The sequence below is a fragment of the Girardinichthys multiradiatus genome, chromosome 4 (assembly GCF_021462225.1).
Source record: "Girardinichthys multiradiatus isolate DD_20200921_A chromosome 4, DD_fGirMul_XY1, whole genome shotgun sequence".
In the NCBI taxonomy this organism is placed as follows: Eukaryota; Metazoa; Chordata; class Actinopteri; order Cyprinodontiformes; family Goodeidae; genus Girardinichthys; species Girardinichthys multiradiatus.
The window spans coordinates 9866878-9891139 of NC_061797.1; the positions used below are offsets into that span (position 1 = coordinate 9866878).

Genomic DNA, 24262 nt, shown 5'->3' on the forward strand with positions numbered 1-24262 from the left:
CAAAGTTTGCTATATGGAGAGGATGGAAACCATGGATGCTTTTGAAAATTTTAACGAATGAAATTCTGAAAACTGTGGCATGCACTTAGATTCAACCCCTCTGAGTCAACATTTTGTAGACACATCTTTAGTTGAAATTAGAACTTTAATCATTAAGGGGATGTCCCTACCAACTCTGAACAACTACAGATTGGAATTTTTAGAGAAGAATTGTTTTCTTCCTTGCTCAAGATCACTCGGGCTGCATTCAGAGCATCTGTGAACATGTCGAGTCTTGCCAAGATTTTCAATTGGATTCCCAGTGAAGCCTGAAATTATTCATAGCACTGGCAGGTTTAGTTTCCTATTATTTTTATTTACAGCTTGTTTCCAATACAGGCATCTGTCAACAGATGGTAAAACAATATCAAAGGAGTATCAGTTTTTATGGCGTGGAGGGGCTGCGGCCTGTGGGGTGGAGGGGTTGTGTCCACTTCTAGGGCGTGGGGTCACTGGCGTTTGGATCGGCTGGGCGGCGATGGTGGAGCTGAGCTGGATAGTGTTTCTCCCTGGGCGGTCGTTGCAGTGGCTGTGATGTAGTGTTTTTTGTTGCTGAGGGGGGCGTGGTGGGGTCACTGGCCCTGGGTGCCTGCCGCTGGCCGGGGACCTCTTGGTGGATGAGTTTGTCCCGTCATGGTGCAGGGTCGGGGGTCCGGTTGTGGGTGCGGTGCTGGGTGGGGTCTGCCATGTTGCGCCAGTGGGCGGGGGTGGCGTTGTGCGGGGCCCTTGCCTTGCCATTGCGGCACGCTGCGTGGTGGGGGAGCGGGGTGCAGCGGTAGCTGGGCCGGGGTCACCCGGGTCTGGGCAGCACCGGCGCAATCTGCCAGCCTCTGTCCCAGGAGGGGTACCGGCGACTGGACGTGGGAGTATAGAGTATGCATGGGGAATGTGAGTGAGTGTATGACGTCCATTGTTGTTTATGGGTGTGAGTGAAGTGATTTTATGTGTATGCATGAGGGTGGGAGTGGGTGATTGTGACTGTTTGTGCCTGTTTTTTTTTTGGTTTTTTTTGTGACAGGTTGGGTCTTGGACTGCTCCCTCTCCTGGATCAGCTTCCTCCCCGCCACACTGCCTGCCAGTGGTTGGAGTCTCTGCCCGCTGGTGTACTTGTGGTTCTCGGTGTCCGGGCCGGGTGCTTTGGTGTGTGCTGGCTCACTCCCGGTGGCTGCTTGCCAGGGCCTGGCCCCCTGGGCTCTGTCGGGCCTCTGCTTGGGGGGTGTTGTGTCCCGGGGTCTTGGGCCTCTGGGTCCATGGCTGGATCTGCTCGGGCGTGGACGGCTGCCGGCAGGGCCTGTGGGCTCGTCGCTGCGGCTCCCTGGGGCTTCTGCACTGTCGCTGCTGGGTGGCTCCCCTGGGACTCTCCACTGCTCTTCTCTGGGGAGGTTGCGGTAGTCCCGGCGGTGGTTCTCCTGGGGTTCCTGTGCTTTGGGGGGCCTTTAGATGTCTGTGGCTCGGATCTCCTCAGTGTCCGTCCAGGGACCATGTGGCAGGCCTGTGGGTCCTCACACTTGCTATTGCATATTTTTGTGGAGAAACCTTGTATACAAAATCGCGTCCACACCCATACTCACAGGTGTTAAGCTTCAGGTGTTGACAGATACACAGATGTTCTATATTGGGCTGCACCTCTCACTAAGTACATTTTATATTCAGAATTACCGTGTACTATTTTGTTAAAAAAACAAAAAAACAGCTGCAGGTGTATAAGCAAGCAGGGTGTAATCTTGTATTCTCTTCATCCTTCTTTCTCTCCTCCACTCTTCCCTCCTTTTCTCCCCTTTTTCCCTCATCTCTCTCTTTTTTGAGCTTTTTTTTTCCTTTTCATTTCAGTCTCCGTGTCCGTAACAATTGAAATATTCCCAAAGAAGTTTATAATAAAGTTTCTCTTATAAATATCAAGCAGAGCTTTAAAGCATTAGCTGTGATGCTCCGCTTGTGAAAGTAAATCTGTTGGGCAATTTCTTGGCACTCAGAAAACTATTCTGAGCAAAACTCTGCCGGACAGGACATGGTAAAAAAAAAAAAAAAAAGGAGAAAATCATATCTTCCTCCTTTGAGGCTTCAGACAACTGGTCAATACATTACAATCATACCATACAAATAATATTTGAGATTATCCCTCATGATTATCCTGTTTTGAATTCAACACCAAAAATCAACCGGATTGTAGCTAAGTGGTTATAGTGGAATATGGTGAAACTAATAAACAGGTAAATAACGGGTTTCTCATGATTTTTGGAGCTTTGAGGTTTTATTCACTCAGGTCAAAAACACTGAACATGATCTGTTTTTATAAATGTTTTTGCTTGGATTACTTTTACTGTTTACAACATGTAAGGAAAACAAATGATAAAAATGAGATTTTCTTTCTGAAACTAAAAAGATATATGCAAAACTTTATGGGACAAAAACAGTTGCATTTTCACACTGTTTCTTTTCTTTGCCATATAGCTGCTGTTTAAAAAAAATCAAGTCTTGTAACATAGTTGAATGTTTTGTTTTTGACACATGTGCATTCTGAGTAGTATGTATAAAATGAGATCAGTGGGGTGGAATTCAGTATTCTGCTGTGTCACAACCAGGGATGTTACTTTTCCGTAATGTTACCATCTCGCTTTATTACTATTTTTTATGAAAGGAAAAGGAGAAAAGATAAAAAATAAAAAAAATACCATGACATGTGTTATACTCGTCGCAATAATCAATGGAAAATGTTTATTAAAAATAGAGAAATAATAACCTATTTATAATTGTTGACCAGCTTTTTTTTTATATTTGCTGATGAGCTCCATGTCTTTCAGGTTGGAAACCCTCCTTATCATCAGTGTAATCTTTAGATGTCTGTACTAATTCTCTATCAACTTGGTTGGTAAAATTACTCTAAATCTGCTAGAATAAGAAAATGTTGTAACGTTTTATCACTGATGCTATCTGTATGTTCAAGAAAGAGAAACACTTCTGAAACAGAATGCTTGCTATCTTTTGTTTCCTAGTGGTTGCCGTTTGCTTTATGCTCAGAGAAATGTGTTCTGATCAATATGTGCAGTGTGCATCAGTGATCTCCCTTGACCTATGCAGCAGAACTACAAATAAATGCACATATGCATTCACATCCAGTGGTGTATGTGTGTGTGTGTGTGTGGACATATACGTATAAAGTCAAATACCTTGCAGGTCCCGATGCAGCCCACTGGTCTATCTGGACGCCCACTCAAACCCAGCTTCTTATTGACGGCTAGAAAACGGTATGCCTGCAGAAACACAAACACCTGATCAGTGTGCACAGCATTCACAGCATCCTCTCACTGACCTTTCTGTTCACAGAGAAAACATTACATAGCATACCTTTCCACACTGATCCCTGTGATTGGATCTGTGCCACTTTGAAAATGAAAAGACCACAGTTTATTCGAAATGCCACGTGGCATTATTTCATTCCACACAGTAATGAAAGTGTGAGCTTAATATCTCTCTGTCCTACTGAGGCATTTTGTGATTCTGTCACTCATATGCTGAAATATTGTCCTTACAATAGAAAGCAGCAACAGATATTAGGTCATTGTTTGAGTTATGAAATTCAGCAGTAATCAAAGTCCCTGTGTTGCCATCAGCAGCATGCTCAATGGACAAACATAAACCCATGAGCACCAGACAACTGGTGTCTAAAACAGTATATATTCATAGACTGAGCCATTAAGAATAAATGTTGGAAATTCATTTTTATTACAGTAAATAAACAGCATGCGTTTATTTTCTATGTGACACGTGAAACATTATTCACTACCAAATAGCTAAATGTATCTATACCCATTCATTACTGATAGATATTCCGTTAGCTATGTTTTTGTGCTAACTTTGCAAGCCTTTTACTGTCACAAAACACATAACAATTACAGAAAAGTAAGCTCCCAAATATAAAGCAACAAGACACAAGACATTAAATTAATAAAGAATTGTAATTTAAACTTGCATCTCACATAAAGTTATGAATTATTAATAAGCTAACACATCAAGAAAATAAAATGATTTCCATGGTATCAAATGGAGAAAGCTTTCTGTTTGAAGAGCTGATGGTACATGTAGGGTAGCTACTGTAAGGTAAAAAGAGTGAGGAAAGATTTGTCCTTCTTCCCCCTTCACACTAGAGTGTATCGGACTATCGTTTCACTGGTACAAAAAGGCACAATGCCATAGAAAAATAACGCTCTCGCAGTGCCTTATAACACATTTGACACTGAAGCCAACACAATTTCATCAGATAAGGCAGGCAACCATGTTTTGGAAATGTAGAAAACTCCACCGAATGAACGCCACAGATATCATGTCATGTATAGCACACGTGTGCCACACCTACAGCTTAACACAACCGTCACTTAAATATAGAAGTAATGACCCAGTAACTAATAATAACAACCATAATCAATTAATCTCATGCAACACTAAAAATACACTCTGTCTGGGCTCATGAAGATTCATTCACTTTGGCATGCAGGATGCTTGAAAATGTTAGTGAAACTGAGGGCTTGAACCTATTTTCAAATTAATCTAAACAAGCTGTACAAGAACCCAAAAAATGTTTCATTTTTGTATGGCATCTTGGTTATTTCTATGCTCTCTTAGAAACAACAAAGATGTTGACATGGCCAATATTCATGCCATTACACTCACATTATTAAAGACTGAAAATGAGATGACCACAAATTTTTAAAGTATTAAAGAGTAATTTTTAAAAAGCTCATTGGTTACAGTCTAATGAAACAAAACAATTGTCCTTATGGCATTATTGTCATTCTCCTGTTAACATGCTTTGCAGATTTTTGAAAAGCCTTTTTCCCTTTAAATATCAAAACGCTGCTCAAAGTTAGTAGGAGCCACTTTTTAGGGCCTAATGAGATAAAACATTTCACATAACTTTAAAAACCTCAAGTTTTCTATCTGTGAAGTAGAACTTTGTGTTTGTAGAGGTAAGCCTATCTCGTGTTTTTGTATATATATATATATATATATATATATATATATAGATTTTATAGCTGGTGGCTATTTTATATGGAAATATTAACAGAGATCATTCACATTCAAAAGCTTACCAATATGGGAGCATCGCAGTAAACAAGTCTATCATGAAAAATGTATTTATTTCAGTTGAATTCAAATACTGAAACTTCGATTAATTACAAACAGTGTGATTTCATGCATTTATTTCTGTTAATTTGGAAGATTATTGCTTACAGCTACTGAAAGCCCAAACTTCAGATTCTCAGAAAATAGTACATCAAATGTGTGGGTTATAAAGTAAGAAAAAGTAAGAAATATAAATAATATTTGTCAGCCAGAAAGACCGAAGCTGTCAGGCAAAGGTTTTGAGAGCAAGTATTCAGACAGAGCTTTGAGCTTTATTTGCTGGCAATAGGACAAGATAAAGGTGTTTACCACTAAAAGAGCATTGCCAATAATGAAAAGGTAAATTAGTTTTATTTTATTTTAAACATTTTTGCAAATATATAAAATAAACACTTAAGAAATTACATTAATAAGCATTCACATGCTTTGCTCAGTAGTTGGTTGGAGTACCTTTGGCGGTAATTCCAGTCTCAGTTCTTCTTGAATATGATGCTACAAGCTTGGAACACCTATCCTTGGACAGTTCACACTGTCCTTGTCGCAGAACCTCTTGAGCTCCATCAGGTTGGATGGGAAAAGCTGGTACACAGATCTCTACAATTTAATTTAGGTCTGGGCTGTTTAAAAAAATAGGCTCAGCACAACAAAATGAATTTTACGTGAATAAACCTAGCATTTTTTTATTTACGTTTTTACATTTACTGTGGATATGGGAATACTTATCTATTGTAATCTGGAATCTAAAAGAATTTTTAGACAAGTTAAGTTACTGACCTCATTTTATTTATACACACCATAGTTCAACACAACAGAAATAAAGAAAATTGTGTCCTTCACCTTCTGTCATTCTACACATACAAGTTGCTATGCCGGACATGAGCCAATCAAGGCTGCACTCTAGTCTTATTCTTCCATCTCGAAAAAACTGCAACAAATTTAAGCATCCAAAAGGGGGTGCTCTATTACTCCTGTGTATGTTTTCATCTTTCAACCATTTTTGATGCCCGCCTTATCCGTGCATGGTCACAGGGAAGTGGCTGGTACCTATCTTCAGATGGATCGGTCGCCATCTGAAGATCTGTATATCAAAGGAAAACAGAACCAAACAAACAACTATGCACATACTCAAAACTAAAGGCGATTTAGAGTTTCCAATATTCCTAAAATGCATGTTGGTAGGCTTTTATGGGGAAGCCGGAGCACCTGGCGAGAACCCATGTTTAAAAGAGAAGAATTCATTTAACTTTGCAAATTACAGTGAATGTCTAATATAAAACAATTATATAAAACCAAGAAGTAAGATTGAAAAAGCTTTTCAAGCCAATGCTTTCAGACATGCAGAGAAAGAAAAGTGAAGGGAGATTGGAAGAACCTCTGCATCCAATCCTTTCTGTGTGCTGAATACCAATGACTAAATGCACCAGCCGCTTATCAAAGCATCCTTTCATCCCCTCACATTTTCACTGACCAACACTCAAACGCAAGGCGACACAGGTAGAAAAAGGTAATAAGTGTAAAATACTGCAAAAGTATTTTCCATTTGGGCAGTGGATGATAAGTATAAAAAGAGTTAATGTTTAATCATTGTAACTTCTGTTAAACTAAAAATGAAGAGATTTTAGAGGTGGGTGAATTTTTAGAAGTTTTAAGGTTGTTTGTTTATTGTCCCTTTTCTAAGTGCAGAGGGTACAGGTTTGGGATTCAGTGGTGGCAGTTTGACAGGCTTGTTGACTTGTTGAGAATTCAGTGAAGAATTATGATCAGTATTAAGTTTGGGTAATGGAGCAACAGTTTTAAAATCTTTATTAGATTTGACACTGAAACATAATGGAGGAAGGGGAGGAAATGCCCCGTTCATTCCAATGATTGACAGATTGTTAATTCTCCGTGGTCTTGCATCTAGTAAAGCAGCCTGGGCTTCACAATAAACAGCCTGTTTTTTCCTCTTCAGCTGGATATTTTTCTCTTTTCAATTTGATACAACCTCGCTGATTCAATTACATCTTACTTTTTAGTTACAGCCTGTTTTTTTGTGTCCATTTTGTCATGTAGTTTTAGAGCAATCTCCTGCTTTGCCATATTTTTAACTAGGATTTCCTCCATAAGAGCCTTGTCAGCATCTTCTTTCTTCTTTATATCGGTCAAATTTAAGCATCCAAAAGGGGGTGCTCTACTACTCCTGTGTATGTTTTCATCTTTCAACCATTTTTGATGCCCGCCTTATCCGTGCATGGTCACAGGGAGGTGGCTGGTACCTATCTTCAGATGGATCGGTGGCCATCTGAAGATCTGTATATCAAAGGAAAACTGAACCAAACAAACAACTATGCACATACTCAAAACTAAAGGCGATTTAGAGTTTCCAATATTCCTAAAATGCATGTTGGTAGGCTTTTATGGGGAAGCCGGAGCACCTGGCGAGAACCCATGTTTAAAGGAGAAGAATTCATTTAACTTTGCAAATTACAGTGAATGTCTAATATAAAACAATTATATAAAACCAAGAAGTAAGATTGAAAAAGCTTTGCAAGCCAATGCTTTCAGACATGCAGAGAAAGAAAAGTGAAGGGAGATTGGAAGAACCTCTGCATCCAATCCTTTCTGTGTGCTGAATACCAATGACTAAATGCACCAGCCGCTTATCAAAGCATCCTTTCATCCCCTCACATTTTCACTGACCAACACTCAAACGCAAGGCGACACAGGTAGAAAAAGGTAATAAGTGTAAAATACTGCAAAAGTATTTTCCATTTGGGCAGTGGATGATAAGTATAAAAAGAGTTAATGTTTAATCATTGTAACTTCTGTTAAACTAAAAATGAAGAGATTTTAGAGGTGGGTGAATTTGTAGGAGTTTTAAGGTTGTTTGTTTATTGTCCCTTTTCTAGGTGCAGAGGGTACAGGTTTGGGATTCAGTGGTGGCAGTTTGACAGGATTATTTTTGACTACTGGGCGGTGATTCAGTAAAGGTTTTTGGTCAGTATTAAGTTTGGGTAATGGAGCAACACTTTTGTTTATTGGCTGCACTGTCCCTCTTCGAGGTGGAGAGGGTACAGGGTTGGGTTTCAGTGGTGGCAGTTTGACAGGCTTGTTGACTTGCTGAGAATTCAGTGAAGAATTATGATCAGTATTAAGTTTGGGTAATGGAGCAACACTTTTAAAATCTTTGTTAGATTTGACACTGGAACATAATGGAGGAAGGGGAGGAAATGCCCCGTTCATTCCAATGATTGACCGATTGTTAATTCTCCGTGGTCTTGCATCTAGTAAAGCAGCCTGGGCTTCACAATAAACAGCCTGTTTTTTCCTCTTCAGCTGGATATTTTTCTCTTTTTCAATTTGATACAACCTCGTTGATTCAATTACATCTTGCCTCTCTTTCCTTTCAATCTCAGCCATTTCCCTTTTCTTCTGCTGTTTATGTTGAATTTGGGCATCCCATGTGTTGAACAGAAACTTTTTAGTTACAGCCTGTTTTTCTTTGTCCATTTTGTCACGTAGTTTTAGAGCAATCTCCTGCTCTGCCATATTTTTAACTAGGGCTTCCTCCATAAGAGCCTTGTCGGCATCTTCTTTCTTCTTTATATCGTTCAATTGGTCATACGCAATTTCTTTGCATTTGTTGCGAAATCTGACTTTTTCTGGAAGGGGATTCTTGCGCTCATTTTGCAGAAACTCTGATATGGATTGAACGCCTTTCCTTCCCTCACTAACAGGCTGGCATGTTTCCCTCTGCATTAGGTTTTGTTCGTCCGTGTTGTACTCAAACTGAAACTCATCCTGCATGATGATTTCCTGCTGTTTTTGAGGTGACACCGCTTTTTTCAACTGTTTGTCACCTTCATCTTTTACAGAAACACGGTTGGAATTAGCTTCACACAAGTTAGGAGATTTATATCTCCTCTTTTCATTTTGCTCAATTTGATACAACCTCTCTGATTCAATTACATCTTGCCTCTCTTTCCTTTCAATCTCAGCCATTTCCCTTTTCTTCTGCTGTTTATGTTGAATTTGGGCATCCCATGTGTTGAACAGAAACTTTTTAGTTACAGCCTGTTTTTCTTTGTCCATTTCGTCACGTAGTTTTAAAGCAATCTCCTGCTTTGCCATATTTTTAACTAGGGTTTCCTCCATAAGAGCCTTGTCGGCAGCTTCTTTCTTCTTTATATCGGTCAATTGGTCATACGCAATTTGTGTGCATTTTTTGCGAAATCTGACTTTTTCTGGAAGGGGATTCTTGCGCTCATTTTGCAGAAACTCTGATATGGATTGAACGCCTTTCCTTCCCTCACTAACAGGCTGGCATGTTTCCCTCTGCATTAGGTTTTGTTCGTTCGTGTACTCAAACTGAAACACATCCTGCACGATGATTTTCTGCTGTTTTTGAGGTGACACCGCTTTTTTCAACTGTTTGTAACCTTCATCTTTTACAGAAACACGGTTGGAATTAGCTTCACACAAGTTAGGAGATTTATATCTCCTCTTTTCATTTTGCTCAATTTGATACAACCTCTCTGATTCAATTACATCTTGCCTCTCTTTCCTTTCAATCTCAGCCATTTCCCTTTTCTTCTGCTGTTTATGTTGAATTTGTGCGTCCCATGCGTTGAACAGAAACTTTTTAGTTACAGCCTGTTTTTCTTTGTCCATTTCGTCACGTAGTTTTAAAGCAATCTCCTTCTTTGCCATATTTTTAACTAGGGTTTCCTCCATAAGAGCCTTGTCGGCAGCTTCTTTCTTCTTTATATCGGTCAGTTGGTCATACACAATTTCTTTGCATTTGTTGCGAAATCTGTCCTTTTCTGGAAGGGTATTCTTGCGCTCACTTTGCAGAATCCCTAATATGGATTTAACATCTTTCCTTCCCTCACTAACAGGCTGGCATGTTTCCCTCTGTGTTATGCTGGAGACACACTTTTGGTTCGAATGTTTTGAGAGAGTTGTCAGTAAATGATTATTTGGTTTCTCCAAGTCTTGGTCCAACTCAAATTCATTGTCTGTGATGAGTATCTGTGTTTCCTGCTCCTCAATCCAGTAAATGTCCATCTCTGTCTGCTTTTTAGATCCTATCTTGCAAGCCGACGTGTCATCCAGAGGCTTCTTTGCCACAGCCTTCTTTTTCATCTGTTTTTCTTTAAATTTCTTAGCCAATTCCTTGTCTTCCGCAGTTCGAAGTAGGTTGTTCTCCCTTTGTTTCAGCTTGAAAGCTTCTTTTTTCCCTATATCAACCAGAATATCATACACAATTTTTTTACAATTCTCGCGATGTCTGTCTACTTCAAGAGCAGTATTCTTTGGCTTACTCGGCTTATGTTGTAAATCACATGGAACAACCTTACTTTGATGACTCACACACTGACTGAGAATTATCTGCCTTTTGCTTGAAAAAGCTTGTTCATGATTTTTCAAACCAGCTCTCTGGTTTTCAGATGGGTTTTGGGGCATTTGTGTCTCATGTCTTAATGGTTTCTTCCTTTCTGCATGTTGTGTCTTTTCTTTAGTTTGGTCCATCCTGGAAGGCTTGCCGTTTAATTCAAAGTAATTCATCTCTGTCTTGCTTCTGTCTCTGGTTCGTTCAACCTGTAAAAATATCGCTGTGATTGCTCTCTCAATCTGATGTTGATGCTAGCGTGTCTAAAGCAAGTTATGAAAGAAGCTTGCTTTGATCTTTTATAGAATGTTTGACAAGCACCGACCACACAGCAAGTGTGCTTTATGACATCATCACCTGGCAGAAGGGGGATTTTTTCAAGGCATTTTTTAAATTTGTTTGTGTTCTTTAGAAGCTAATGCACATACATTCCACTATACTAAACTTTAAAACAGGTCAGAAGTTATTAGAGAATAACCAAATAATTCAGCTTTATAAGGCTTTTTCTTAAAATAAAAGTTTTGACCAGATTGCACAGAATAAACGTGATGTTACACTGTAGCAAAGGTGTTTTGATCTTTGAAAATGTCCAAACAATTCTATATAATGAATTATAGAGACATTTGGTGTTTGCCAAACAATTGCCCATTTCCTTTCTCTGGTGGAAGACTACTCAACTTAGCTTTAGTAGTAGCGTTAATGCTTCCTTTACAATTTATCCATCCATCCCAGGGATTCTTGTCTACCTTCAACCAAGGCATTGATAGCAACCACACACCTTGTGCTGTTGCCATGGCGACGTTAAAGAGCCAAAGGCAAAATGTAAACCATTCCCTTTAGTCTTTCTACGTGCTAATAAATTTGGTGAAGTGCCTTGCAAGATCACACACTGACCAATGTATAATGCTACGTATCTAGTTTATATGCACTAGTTCTTTTGGCTGGACTGTTCAGCTCTATGTAAAAGTGCACATGAGATATTAACATACATTTCTAGAAATAAATGTTTTCATATCATTCGATACAAAGATTAAGAAAGGTATGTACCTAATACAAAAATATTTTTAAAGCTCACCTGCTCAGACATTGTTTCACCTGTTCAATTATTACCCAATGTCAGCATCTGCTTCTCAGTATAATTATACGTTAGTTCTTAGAGATGTCTACGAAAACATCTGCTTTATTAATGTTTCTGTATATTTGTACACTTCAGCGAGTGTCTCTGCTTCGGTTCGGCTACTGGAGCAACAGCCAAGGTTTTTCTTCACCATCAGACAGCACAAGATCTACAACTCACATCCTTACCTTCCTCCTAACCACCAAAGGTGCCATTTGAGCACAATTTGGTAGCATATGTGTTAGTTAATCTCACTCACATAGCAGACTAAATATATTTTTTCACTAATATATGACTATGATTATTAATAAAAAAAAAAAAACTTTAATTATCCCAAAGGGAAATTAACTGTTGCTGTATATCATTTCATACAGGTTTCTTCAAACAGCTGTTGTACAGCGGAGAGAACAAGTATTTGATACACGGCCGACTTTGCATGTAGAAGTCTTTAATTTTGATCATAGATGCTCTTCATCTGTGAGTGACGGAATCTGAAACAAAAATCCAGAAAATCACATTGTGTGATGTTTAAGTAATTAATTAGCATTTTAGTCCTGAACAAGGCAGGGATGGGTTACAGGAAAACAGCCAAGCAGCTTGGTTAGAAGGCAATAACTGTTGGCGCAATTAAAAGAAAAATGGAAGAAGTTCAAGATGACGGTCAGTCTCCCTCAGTCTGGGGCTCCATGCAAGATCTCACCTCATGGAGCATCAATGATCATGAGGAGTGGTCCAAAATCCCTGCTGCAGTGTGTGCAAACATCATCCAGAACTACAGGAAACATCTTATATCTGTAGTTGCAAACTTTTCTGTACCAAATAATACGTTTTGTTTTTCTGATGTATCAAATACTTATGTCATGCAATAAAATGCAAATTAATTATGTAAATATCACACAATGTTTTGGATTCTGTTACTCAAAGTCAATGAGTATGATAAAAAATTAAAGACTACATGCTTTGCAAGTTGGAAAACCTGCAAAATCGGCAGTGTATCAAATGTTGTTTTCCCCGGTATAGATACTGATGGCTGCGGACAGGAAAGATCTCCTGTAGTGGTCTGTCTTACAGCAGATGAAGCGACAGTCTGATGAAGAGGATGCTCAGGGTTCTCCATAATGTTCTTCATTTTATGAATAATCCTTCTTTGAACAATGATCTCCAGAGGTTCCAGAGGAGTCCCCAGAACAGAGCCAGCCTTCTTTATTATCTTGTTGAGCTTTTTAAGTCCCTGGCTCTGATGCTGCTAGCCCAGCAGATGATGGCAGAAGAGATCACACTCTCCACAACAGACATATAGAAGATATGCAGCATCTTGCTATATATTATTTTAATATGATTATATTAATTTATACATTTTTAATGGTTTATTTTGATAATTCACCCCAGCCTCCTAGCCATGGAGGGACTATGTCATATATATATATATATATATATATATATATATATATATTTATCACACACACACGTATATATGCACACATCTATATGTATAGACGTGTGGTCAGGGATGAAGAAGATCACATGCTTCAAGCAGAAGTACGACTGGACCGATGAAGGTCTGGACAGAGTTGATAAACTAAACACATTCTTCAATAGGTTTAGTTCAGAAACAAGCTCAGCTTCTTCTCTCCTGCTCACAGCTAAAAAGACATCTCACAGACCCAGAGCTTTCCTATCAAACCTCAAATGTTTTATCTTCCACCTCAGACATGGACCCTTCTGCTTCTGGTCTTCAACCTAATCAGAAGATGCTGATGCTCCCTTTGCCCCCTTCTTCCACCTGTGTGTCTCAAGAAGTCAGGTCAATAGATGACTGGAGAGACTGAACTGGAATAAGGCTGCAGGTCCAGATCATGTCAGCCCTAGAGTCCTGAAGGCCTGTGCAGAGCAGCTCTGTGGGATTCTGCAGCACATCTTCAACCTTAGCCTGGCCCAGAAGAAGGTTCCAGTGTTGTGGAAGACCTCCTGTCTTGTTCTGGTACAAAGAAAACTCACCCATCAGTCCTCAATGACTATAGACCTGTTGCCCTGACATCTCACATCATGAAGGTCCTAGAGAGACTCCTGTTGGCCCACCTGAGTAAGTAAACAATAAACTATCAAGACCTCCTTCAGTTTGCTTATCGCTGTGGAGTTGGAGTTCATGCCATCATACACCTGCTTCAACAAACCCACTGTCATCTGGACAAGGCCAGTAGCATTGTGAGGATCATGTTCTTTGATTTCTCCAGTGCATTTAATACAATCCAACCTGATTTGCTTTGTCAGAAACTCCAGAAGACTCAGGTGGAGGCCTCAACAATCTCCTGGATCAAAGACTACCTGACAAACAGACCACAGTTTGTGAGACTGAAGGGTTATGAGTCTAACCAGGTAGTCAGCAGTACAGGAGCACCACAGGGGACTGTACTCTCACCATTCCTTTTCACCCTGTACACCTCAGACTTCCAGTACAAGACAGACTCCTGTCATCTGCAGAAATTCTCGGATGATTCTGCAGTTGTGGGGTGGATCAGAGATGGACAAGAAGCTGAGTACAGGAAGGTGGTGGACCGCTTTGTGGTATGGTGTGGAAACAATCATCTCATTTTGAACTTGAATAAAACAAAGAAGATGATTGTAGATTTTAAGAGAAACAGGAATAAGTCAAAAACTATTTCCATCATGGGAGAAGAGGTGGTGGAGGAGTATAAATACCTCGGTGTTCACCTGGACAACAGACTAGAGTGGAGATGCAACTGTGAAGCCCTCTACAAGAAGGGACAGAGGAGACCGTACTTCGTGAGGGAGCTTAGGTTCTTCAGTGTTTGCAGATGCTGCATATCTTCTACAGGTTTGTGGTGGAGAGTGTGATCTCTTCTACCATTATCTGCTGGGGAAGCAGCATCAGAGCCAGGGACTTAAAAAAGCTCAAGTTAATAAAGAAGGCTGGCTCTGTTCTGGGGGCTCCTCTGGAACTTCGGGAGAACATAGTGCAAAGAAGGATTCTTCATAAACATTATGGAGAACCCTGAGCATCCTCTTCATCAGACTGTTGTACAACAACAGAGTGTCTTCAGTCAGAGGCTTCTTCAGATCTGCTGTAAGACGGAGCGCTACAGGAGATCCTTCTTGCCCACAGCCATCAGCATCTACAACAGTTCTTTGAACTGAGCTACAACAACATTTAATTACGGTTCCAAGCCCACGAGAGCAGGTGAAGGCCATGCCTTGCATGGCCGTTCGCCTGCTCCCAGTGGAGCAGGGAACCCTCTTGTTTTTGCTTCATTTTTTCATTATTAGTATTATTATTATTATTATTATTATTCTCCGCTAAAAGCCGTTTGGCGCAGGAACCAGAAAATGCTGGGAAGAAACTGACATAGCAATCTAGTAGGGAATCGCAACCGCTACTCAGACACTAACATTCAGACCCTCTAACAACTAGGGGACGCTATTACGTATGACAACCCGTTTGGGCTTATAACTTCCAAACCGTAAGTCCCACACTCCAAATGTTTATATCACCTTGTTCCTTGGATGATTCTGCATCACTTTGTAATTGGTCACTCCCACTTCCGCCAAACAAAATATTTTCTTACGTCGCGACAAAGGCAAAACCCATTTTCCACAACTCCTCCTACATTTTGAGCTCAATCAAGATAAAACTATGTACATAGTTAGCGGGACACAATGGTATGAAATCTTTGTCAAATGTTTGAAAGTTGTTAAAGCTACATACGGACAAACCTTATTCGCAAACTAGCACAAAAGTTAATTGACTATATTTCTGCCATATTTTATGATTTCCAAACAAGATAGGAGAACCTGATAGAGAATGAGCTATTGTGCCTATACATTGAGTTTGATACACATTCAATAATAGGGGGCGCTATAGGCACCAGAAGTTTATATCTGCATAACGGATTGATGGATTGACACGCAACTTGGTCCACATGCTCAAGAACTTGAGCTCAGGACATACTTTTAATATGATTAAAAAGTGGTTGTGGCTTATATGCTATCTCACATTTTACATTTGAACTCAATGAATTTGAAAGATTTTGTTGGGGAAATTACAGATCATACGCGGAATTGTGCTACCTAGGTACATAAAAAAATTTAAGTTTCACCACTAGATCCTGCTGTTATAACGTAAAATGCATTTATGTAATTATCTCTGAAACTGTTGCTTGCAGAGACTAAATCTCATTTCCTGGATGTTTTTTGAGTCATTCTTAATCATTAGAGTTTTGAAAAAAAAAAAAAATCATAGTTATGCTAATTAGCAACAATGTGGCATAATATGCAAAACCTATTTTTTTTTTTTTACTGTGTCCTGTCCGGCAGAGTTTTGCTCAGAATTGTTTTCTGAGTGCCAAGAAATTGCCCAACAGATTTACTTTCACAAGCGGAGCATCACAGCTAATGCTTTAAAGCTCTGCTTGATATTTATAAAATAAACTTTATTATAAACTTCTTTGGGAATATTTCAATTGTTACGGACACGGAGACTGAAATGAAAAGGAAAAAATAAGCTCAAAAAAGAGAGAGATGGGGGGAAAAGGGGAGAAAAGGAGGAAAGAGTGGAGGAGAGAAAGAAGGATGAAGACCCTGCTTGCTTATACACCTGCAGCTGTTTTTTTGTTTGTTTTTTTAACAAAATAGTACATGGTAATTCTGAATATAAAATGTACTTAGTGAGAGGTGCAGCCCAATATAGAACATCTGTGTATCTGTCAACACCTGAAGCTTAACACCTGTGAGTATGGGTGTGGACGTGCTTTTGTATACAAGGTTTCTCCACAAAAATATGCAATAGCGAGTGTGAGGACCCACAGGCCTGCCCCATGGTCCCTGGACGGACACTGAGGAGATCCGAGCCACAGACATCTAAAGGTCCCCCAAAGCGCAGGAACCCCAGGAGAACCACCGACGGGACTACCGCAGGTAATGTGCAAGAAGCAAGTTCGAAAGGATGAAAATAGCATTCTGTGCTGGACTGCAGTGGCAACAATTAATGAATCTGCACAATCTTGCCCATTCCATGCCTCGGGGTAAAGACTCCAAGTTATGTCATGATGGCTGCAGAAACTTTAGTGTTACTTTACTGTTTTAGATTTGCTAGACTTTACAGTAGCCCTTAACACTCTAAATCCAACAATCTTAATAAAGGGCCTTATAGTTTAATGGGGACCTCTGAAACTGTTTACCAGTGGTTTAGATCTTACCTTTCAAACAAAGCTTCAGTGGACATATAAACCATTTCATGCCAGTTTATACATATTTAATATGCAGGTTACTCCCAGGCTATATTTTTGCTATATATTTACCCTCTTGGACAGATACATTTCATATCTTCTATCACTTTTATGGTTCGCATTCAGCTGTAAAGGTTTACCAAAAGTTATTCAAGACAGAGTGGATGATAATTGCCCCAGAGAGTACGGTTCCTCTAAACATGCAATAGACTGGACATTTAAATTCGGTCATCAAGTCAAACTTGAGGAATTTAGGTGTTGTTTGTGACCAATCAATTCTCTTGAAGGTCAATCAGAACAAATTGCCTGAAACTGTTGTCATTAGTGAAATATTGCCAAACTAAGAAGATTGGTGTCTAAACAGGAACTTGAGATGGTTATTCATACTATTATTGTCTCTAATCTAGACTGTTGTACTTTGCATATGTATCAGCAAAAGATACATTGACCACCCTCATTTGGTCCAAAACTCTGCAGAAAGATTCTTAACGAGCCCCAACAGAATATCTTACTTATCACTTCTGTTTTATTTTTTGCACTGTTTACCTGTTCATTTTAGAAATCCTTTTTAAAATCCAGACTATAGGACCATGGTCATGGTCAAACTCCTTTCTATGTTACTGAATTGTTGAAGCCAGAATCTCCAACTCAAGCCATCAGTTGCATAAACCAAAATCTACAATCAATCCCAAAGACCAAATATGAAACTTGAGCAGATTAAAAACAGCTTCCTTTGTTTCCTTTAAGTTGTGACCTAACTGAAAAGCAGCGTAAGACATTCGTATTCAAATGTGCTTTTTCTTCAGATCTCCTTAAATATCATCGTACATTTGTATTTAATTCTGTTTTGTTTTATTTGTTATTGTTTTAATGGTGCAAAGGTTGTGATTTTTTTAGTAAAAGTTAAATCTGCACAGATCACAATCCAAGTATCTTATCTAAAAGGGTTTGGATTTTATCAAGTACTTACATGCCTGATAGCAGAGCATAATGATTTAATATGAAAACAGGGATTTTGTTGTTTGTGACGGCGTTAAATAATTGTAAACTTGCTCAATGTCAAGAGATGCTATCCTACATAAAAAACTGAGATTGTTTTTGTAATTTGGAATTACAGTTTCACTATTTTTAGAAATACTTCAGAGGCACCTATCTGATCAAGCTAACCTCGACATGTAGCTGTTGCAAGAAAACTCAAAGGTCTCTTTAGACTTCAGCACAAGATAAATCTTTCATCTCTAACACAACAGTGAGAAATGCAGGCTTTGGAGAATAATTCTGCAAACTATGCAGCTTTATGGATTGTCACTTTGGTGTAGTAGCGGCTTTACCTTTATGCTGATCAATCAACAAGAAGAATCACTGTTGGGTTAATAACTCACTGCAGCGTCTGCAGCTTTGCAGTGAGTAATGGGACAATCAAGAGGAAAAACCTAAATAGGACAAACGGATAGACTGACAAGCACATGGACTGACTGAATCTGGATCTATTGGGATACTGATAGATAAATGCTAACTGTCAGATTGATTTGTGTGCAGTCAGGCTGATGGAAAAAAGCTATTCAAATGCTTTTCAAATGTTCCTAACTTATTTTTTATTCGAAGCAAGAATGAGACTAAACAAATACGTAAAGGTTTGTTGCAGTAACTTGCTACAGTTTGGTGACTGTGACTCAGTGGGAGTAGTACTCATCTTCCAATCTGAAAGTTGTGGGTTCAATTCCAGCTTCCTTATATTAATAAGCAACTTAAACAGATGCTTATTTGGACCAACTTAACATGACTAACCACATGGTAAGATTAAACATGGTAAAAGCCGACCTAAGGGAATAAGAATGTATAATACAACTGCAAATAATATTCAATGTAAGCAACTAAAGTAAAAACATTAACTCTTGAAACAATGTAGAAAATGTAAGTACGTCCACTGGAAGAAGCAAGTTAGTACGTTTAATAAAAAAAAAAAATTAAAATACTTTGTTCAGAGCTCAATTGCTCTGTCTTCCCAGTTCTCTCTTCCACTGTGAAAAGTACAAAGAGAAAACTCCAACATGCCCAAATACTTGAAAAATTTGTTTTTGAAGACGGGAACAGGAGGCTCGTGAAAAGGATTGTGTGGATTTGTGCAAAAGTTGTTGACTGGGTGAGGCTTCTTTAAAAATTACCTTGACAAGTTCCTTCTGAGGCCAGATCTGGATTGGCTCAACTTGCTGAGGTGTCTGAGTCTGAATTCCATACGTGTTCAAAAACACCTGGAGTCTACAGAGACAGAGAAACAAATTACAGTCCATTATGCTTTGTGTAACAGAGCAATGAGGGGTTTTACATGTTTGGAGCTGAATTAACGCTCATCTGAAATGTACATGATGATTAATTTTCCTTATACTGTAGTTACTTAACTCAAATATGTTTGTTTTTTATTATTTATATTCTTTTGACTCTGCTCAATCTTATGCCAGCTTGAAGATATATTTAAATATTAAATGCATTTAATGTAAACAAGGAGAACAGGAGGTAATTAAAAAGATGTCAAAAACTGGCACAGCACAGGTTGTAAATGATATGCAATGACAATGAATATGCTGACAGATTATTTAATCAAGTCGATACTTATAAGACTATTAGAAAGAAAAGAAATTGATTAATGGATGAAAACTTGTGTTGGGAGTTTATTTAGATCAGAACGTTTACATGATAAACTATTAACTTGAATAAATTCTGTTTTAATATATTGGATTGGGTGAACTGGAGCAACACTGTTAATAACAAATCTTACAATCAAAGATTAGAAACAAAACTACAAAAAAAACAACCTGTAATTATAGACAGATTTTCTACATTGATACACCTTTTTAAGACCAACACCGCCGACATCTTTTAAAGTCATCTCTGTTAACTCCCCAACACTTTTATAAAAGATATAAAATTCCACTTACAAAGCTTAGTACTGCAGCAAAAAGATGGTGATGATGCAGAAGTCCTTATAGAGGAAGGCTACAGGTTTTACAAGCTCCACAGAGTCATTTGACCCTGTTTAACACATACACCCACATTCTTATGCATGTATCCAAGCACCCATATGCATTTACACATGTTCACACAAACCCACAATGAAAAGAGTGACACATAATGGTGTGATGGTGGAGGTCAGACTGAGCTCACCACAATTACAGAGCTGAGCGGGAAAGAGAAGCGGAAAATAACCTCCCCTTATGGCCTGGCACACAATAAGATGCACACACACACACACACACACACACACACACAGATTACCTCTGGCTCTCAGCTACCAGGGACACATGAATCACAGCATCATTCTCTATGGGACCCTATAAACAAAAGAGAAAACAGAAGAATTAAATCAGAATTAGCATTCTGCTTCATGGTGCATCTGTTGTGGTATAACATGAGTTATGGTTCTTGTGGCAGAAATGTATATGCAATTGCATTTGAACATGGTTAAAGATTACATGTGTTCAGAGTCAAGTGCTTTTGCCATCACTCCCACATTTACTACTAACTTTATTTATGTAGTAGTTGCTTTTCTTGGACATTTTACATAAATCTTTAATTCCTTCTGTTTCGGTGATGCAGCTCATCTAACATCAATGACAAAATGACTAATCTGAATGTAATTATCCCAAATGTGTGTGTGTGCGTGGCAAAGAGAGATAACACAGAGGGGGACAGCAGCTCAGCTTAAAATTCAGCTCACTCACTTCTATACCAACAATAGGTTTTGTTATTGCTACCCACTCTCACACAATTTTGAGGAAAGTGAAATAACCAATAAAAGTTGACGGGTAGGTACTTGGCAGGAGGAAGCAGGAGGCAAATTAGCAAGGACAAAAGAGACGTGAAGTGAAAGTTGGTGCAAAGATGGAGAGAAATGTTCGGCTGATAATAGATGATCTCTCCTGCAGCTCCTCAGTGAGATAAATTAAAAGGAGAAGATGAACAAAAGCCTCAGAACTGCACACTAGTTATTTGATCCCGCTAAAAAGGCACTACCTTTGCAGGCAATACATGATTTTTGTGATTCTTCTAATAAAGATTGTACCGCATAAAGATAGTTACTGTAGCTTTAGAATTGAATTAATTTAAAATGAAGTAAAATGTTTTCCTAGTTTTTTACTTTCTGCAAGTTCAAACTCTCATTTTACTGATTTAAACAAGTTACTTTTAAACCAGTTTAACCTATTTCGTGTAAATTATTGACTCACTCAAATCCACTAAGTTTTCTTGTGATTCATTTACTAATAATCGCAGCACTTTTTCCATGATGCAGAAGAGAGGGACCCATCGCAAAGATTAAATTCAAATGAGAGATCAAGGTTGCTCAAATGGCTGCTATTTCACAAGTTCAAAAATGTTCAGTTTCTTTTTACTGCAGCACTAACAGTAAATAATTGAAAAAACTCTTTTTATCATGCTGTCCACACTTGTGATCCATGAAAAACAATCCAGCCATTCATTTCCAACACTCGCTTTATTCTGTTAGGGTTGTGAGGCGCCCTGGAGATATCAGGAGGAGAGGCAGCGCGCCACCTGCAAACAGGTCATGAGTCCTTCTAAGGGCCTGGAGTCATAGAGCTTTAATATTTTCAGTAATTTAACAAGGGGCAGACTCGGCCATCTTCATACTTATCCTATATTAAATTTGTATGATTAGAAATAACAAGCTTCCCGTAAGCTGCTTGTAGACTTGACTACATGCATCTAATTTTCATTATGCCTGCATGTTTGTGATCCTGAGCTAAACTGCTCTTATTTTATCATACCGCATTGGTTATAATTAGTATTGCCTGGCTGCATGTGCTTTCAGAAATCACCTACAGAATTTTTCACATTTGTGGTGAAAGAATAGTTTTACATAAAAATCCAGTCTGCAGTTAAGTACAGTGTCTTGCCTTAAGCCTTGAACTTTTCCACGTTTCTCACACTGCAACCTCAAACTTTATTCATTTTTTTTTTTTTTTTTTGGATTTTATGTGATGGACCAACACAAAGCTGCAGATAACTGTGAAGTGGAAAGAAAATAATTTAGATTTTGTTTCCAAATATCTGAAAACTGTGGCATGCATTTGTATTCAGCCCCATAACGTGATTAAAAATTCACAAAAACCGCCATTAGAAGTCACCTGCAATAGGCCGCTTAGGACGGAGAACTTGTCAACAGGAAAACTATTAGTGGTGTGCTCCAAAAAATCTGGCTTGTATTAAAGAGTAATAAGAAGAAGGACATTGCTTGAATAAAACCATATGAAGTTCTATTTGCAGTTTGCCATTAAGGGGACACAAAACGGAACTTCTTGGTCTACATGCAAAATGCTTTGTGTGACAGAAACCTAACACTGCACCTCACCTGAAACACACAATCTTCATATTGAAACATGGTAGTGGCAGCAAGATGCTGTGGTGATGCTTTTCTTTAACAGAAACAGAGAAGATGGTCAGAGTTGACCAAATACACATCACCCCTTTTTATCCTCTTCTCTTCATCAACTATGAACTAACCCCTGACCCCTAATACACTGAAGTTGGTCATTGCAACAAGACAAAATTTGTAAACGTTCAAGGTGCATGAATATTTTTGCAAGCAAGAGTGTATTAAGCCTATATTTGATGTATCAACACAGCTACACTAAAGGGATAAGAAAGAAAAAAAACCTGCACAGTGACAACACAAGATGACGTCACAAATGCCAAGGATGGAAAAACACATTGCAGGTGTCGTCTTAGTTGTAAATGCACATTTCAGATATTTTATCTGCTGCTTATTCAGAGATTTAGAAGACAAATACGAGAGAAAAACAGAACAGTTGTTTGTTTTGTACTCAAGCACAAAAATGCTGAAAAGAATATGTAAGCATAGTTGAAAATACTGCAGCCTTCTTTTTTTTTAAAGAAACATTGAACAGTGCTTTTAGAATAGAAAACATGAATATCTGTAGTCTACGACTAATATTATCAGCAAGAAGGTTTGCTTTCTAATTTGTTTTCCATTTCAGTAGTAGTGCCATTTAGATAGGTATGTGAGTAAGTCAATCGTAAGCAGAGCTGATCATCAGTGCACAGAGTGACAATCCAGGGCAATTTAGGAGGCAGACGGCAGCTTGTGACTCACAGGAGTCTTTCATCTCGCTCTTGTCGTGGAGAAGCACACCCACACAAACACAGGCACACAAATAGATACAGACACAAACATGTAAAAGAAAAGGGACATGGCAACTTGAACACTCCTGCAGGCAAGCACAGATGCTCCAAAGTATTAGCTGCCATGGAGCACAGAGCAGGGGAATAATGTATGCCTCAAACAGAAAAACAGGCAGCCATTTTGTTTAGTTCAGTATGGAGATAACTAACCATCTTGTTTTTATTTAGCATACAAAAAAGCAAACAAAATGAAGGTAGGAGGAAAGCTGGGTAAAGAAAACTATCTTGCTTTAAAAAGGAATAATGTCCTATTCCACTCAAATCACCTCTGATCTGCAAGAAAACAGACATTTGGTGAAGAAGAAGATCTAGAAATGCATGATGGAGATTTAGGGGATGTGTTTTTCTCCATTCTCTCTCTTCAGTAGTTGACACGACTGTACGGCCAAAGGGAGGAAAAGAAAATGAGTCTTCGAATGGCTCTTTAAACAACAATATCAGTGTAGTGACTGAGCTCCTGCCGAGGCTGAGGGAGACGAGGAAGAGATGTGCCGTCTCTCCACAGGACGGGTAACAATGAAAGAATCCAGGAATAACCTGACGCTGTGCCCAACTCAATTTAGACTAGACCTTCCAGAACAACAACTTTTATCTTCATGACATCAAATGTCAAACTTTGAAACAAAGAAAACAAACATCCAGTGATGGCAGAAAACTCCCGTTTAAATTATTCTGTGTCATTTTAAGCTATAAAGCTGACTAATTATTACCAACACACAACAATCAGTAAGAGCTAAGAACTAACTTCATGGGTTATTAAAATCATAAAATGGATAAAGTGTGGGAATCTGATTTATTATCATCACGCAGTTAAACTAAAGTAATCCAAATACCCACTTTTTATGTGTGAGGATTACACCATTCACAAACTGCTGAAATGCTCTGAAGACCATATAATACTGAGCCATGCAAGGTACAATGAAGGATGCAAAAATAAGATCCACTTTCACTAGATGCTGTAAAAAACGTTTCCTGCAAGAGCGCCTAGAGGCAGATCATTTTGAGTGTTCAATAGGAACACGGGATCTCCATTGGTTGTGTTTGTTTCAGTGATTATTATTATTATTCAAATCAAATGTAACTCTACTGAACTCTCCAAAAAAAAAATGGAGCAAGCACAAAAATAGTAAACACGTAGATATAACTGTTCACAAT

General features: G+C 38.7%; 2 protein-coding genes across 4 annotated transcripts in view; both read right to left on the reverse strand.

Moving 5' to 3' along the window:
• phkb (phosphorylase kinase, beta) overlaps positions 1 to 24262 on the reverse strand; it is a 121300-nt gene that overhangs the window by 18099 nt on the left and 78939 nt on the right. For all 3 annotated transcript variants that reach the window (XM_047362465.1, XM_047362462.1, XM_047362463.1), the window contains 3 exons: positions 20165 to 20220; positions 19057 to 19150; positions 3207 to 3290 (listed from right to left, as the gene is read on the reverse strand). In XM_047362465.1, the coding sequence (XP_047218421.1) occupies positions 3207 to 3290; positions 19057 to 19150; positions 20165 to 20220 (234 nt within the window). The remainder of the gene's footprint in view (positions 1 to 3206; positions 3291 to 19056; positions 19151 to 20164; positions 20221 to 24262) is intronic.
• Positions 5752 to 12760, reverse strand: LOC124866601 (trichohyalin-like). The gene is made up of 2 exons (XM_047362466.1): positions 8424 to 12760; positions 5752 to 7059 (listed from the first exon to the last, which is right to left on the reverse strand). The coding sequence occupies exons 1-2, from the start codon at positions 10705 to 10707 to the stop codon at positions 6806 to 6808; spliced, it is 2538 nt and encodes an 845-aa protein (XP_047218422.1). The 5' UTR covers positions 10708 to 12760; the 3' UTR covers positions 5752 to 6805.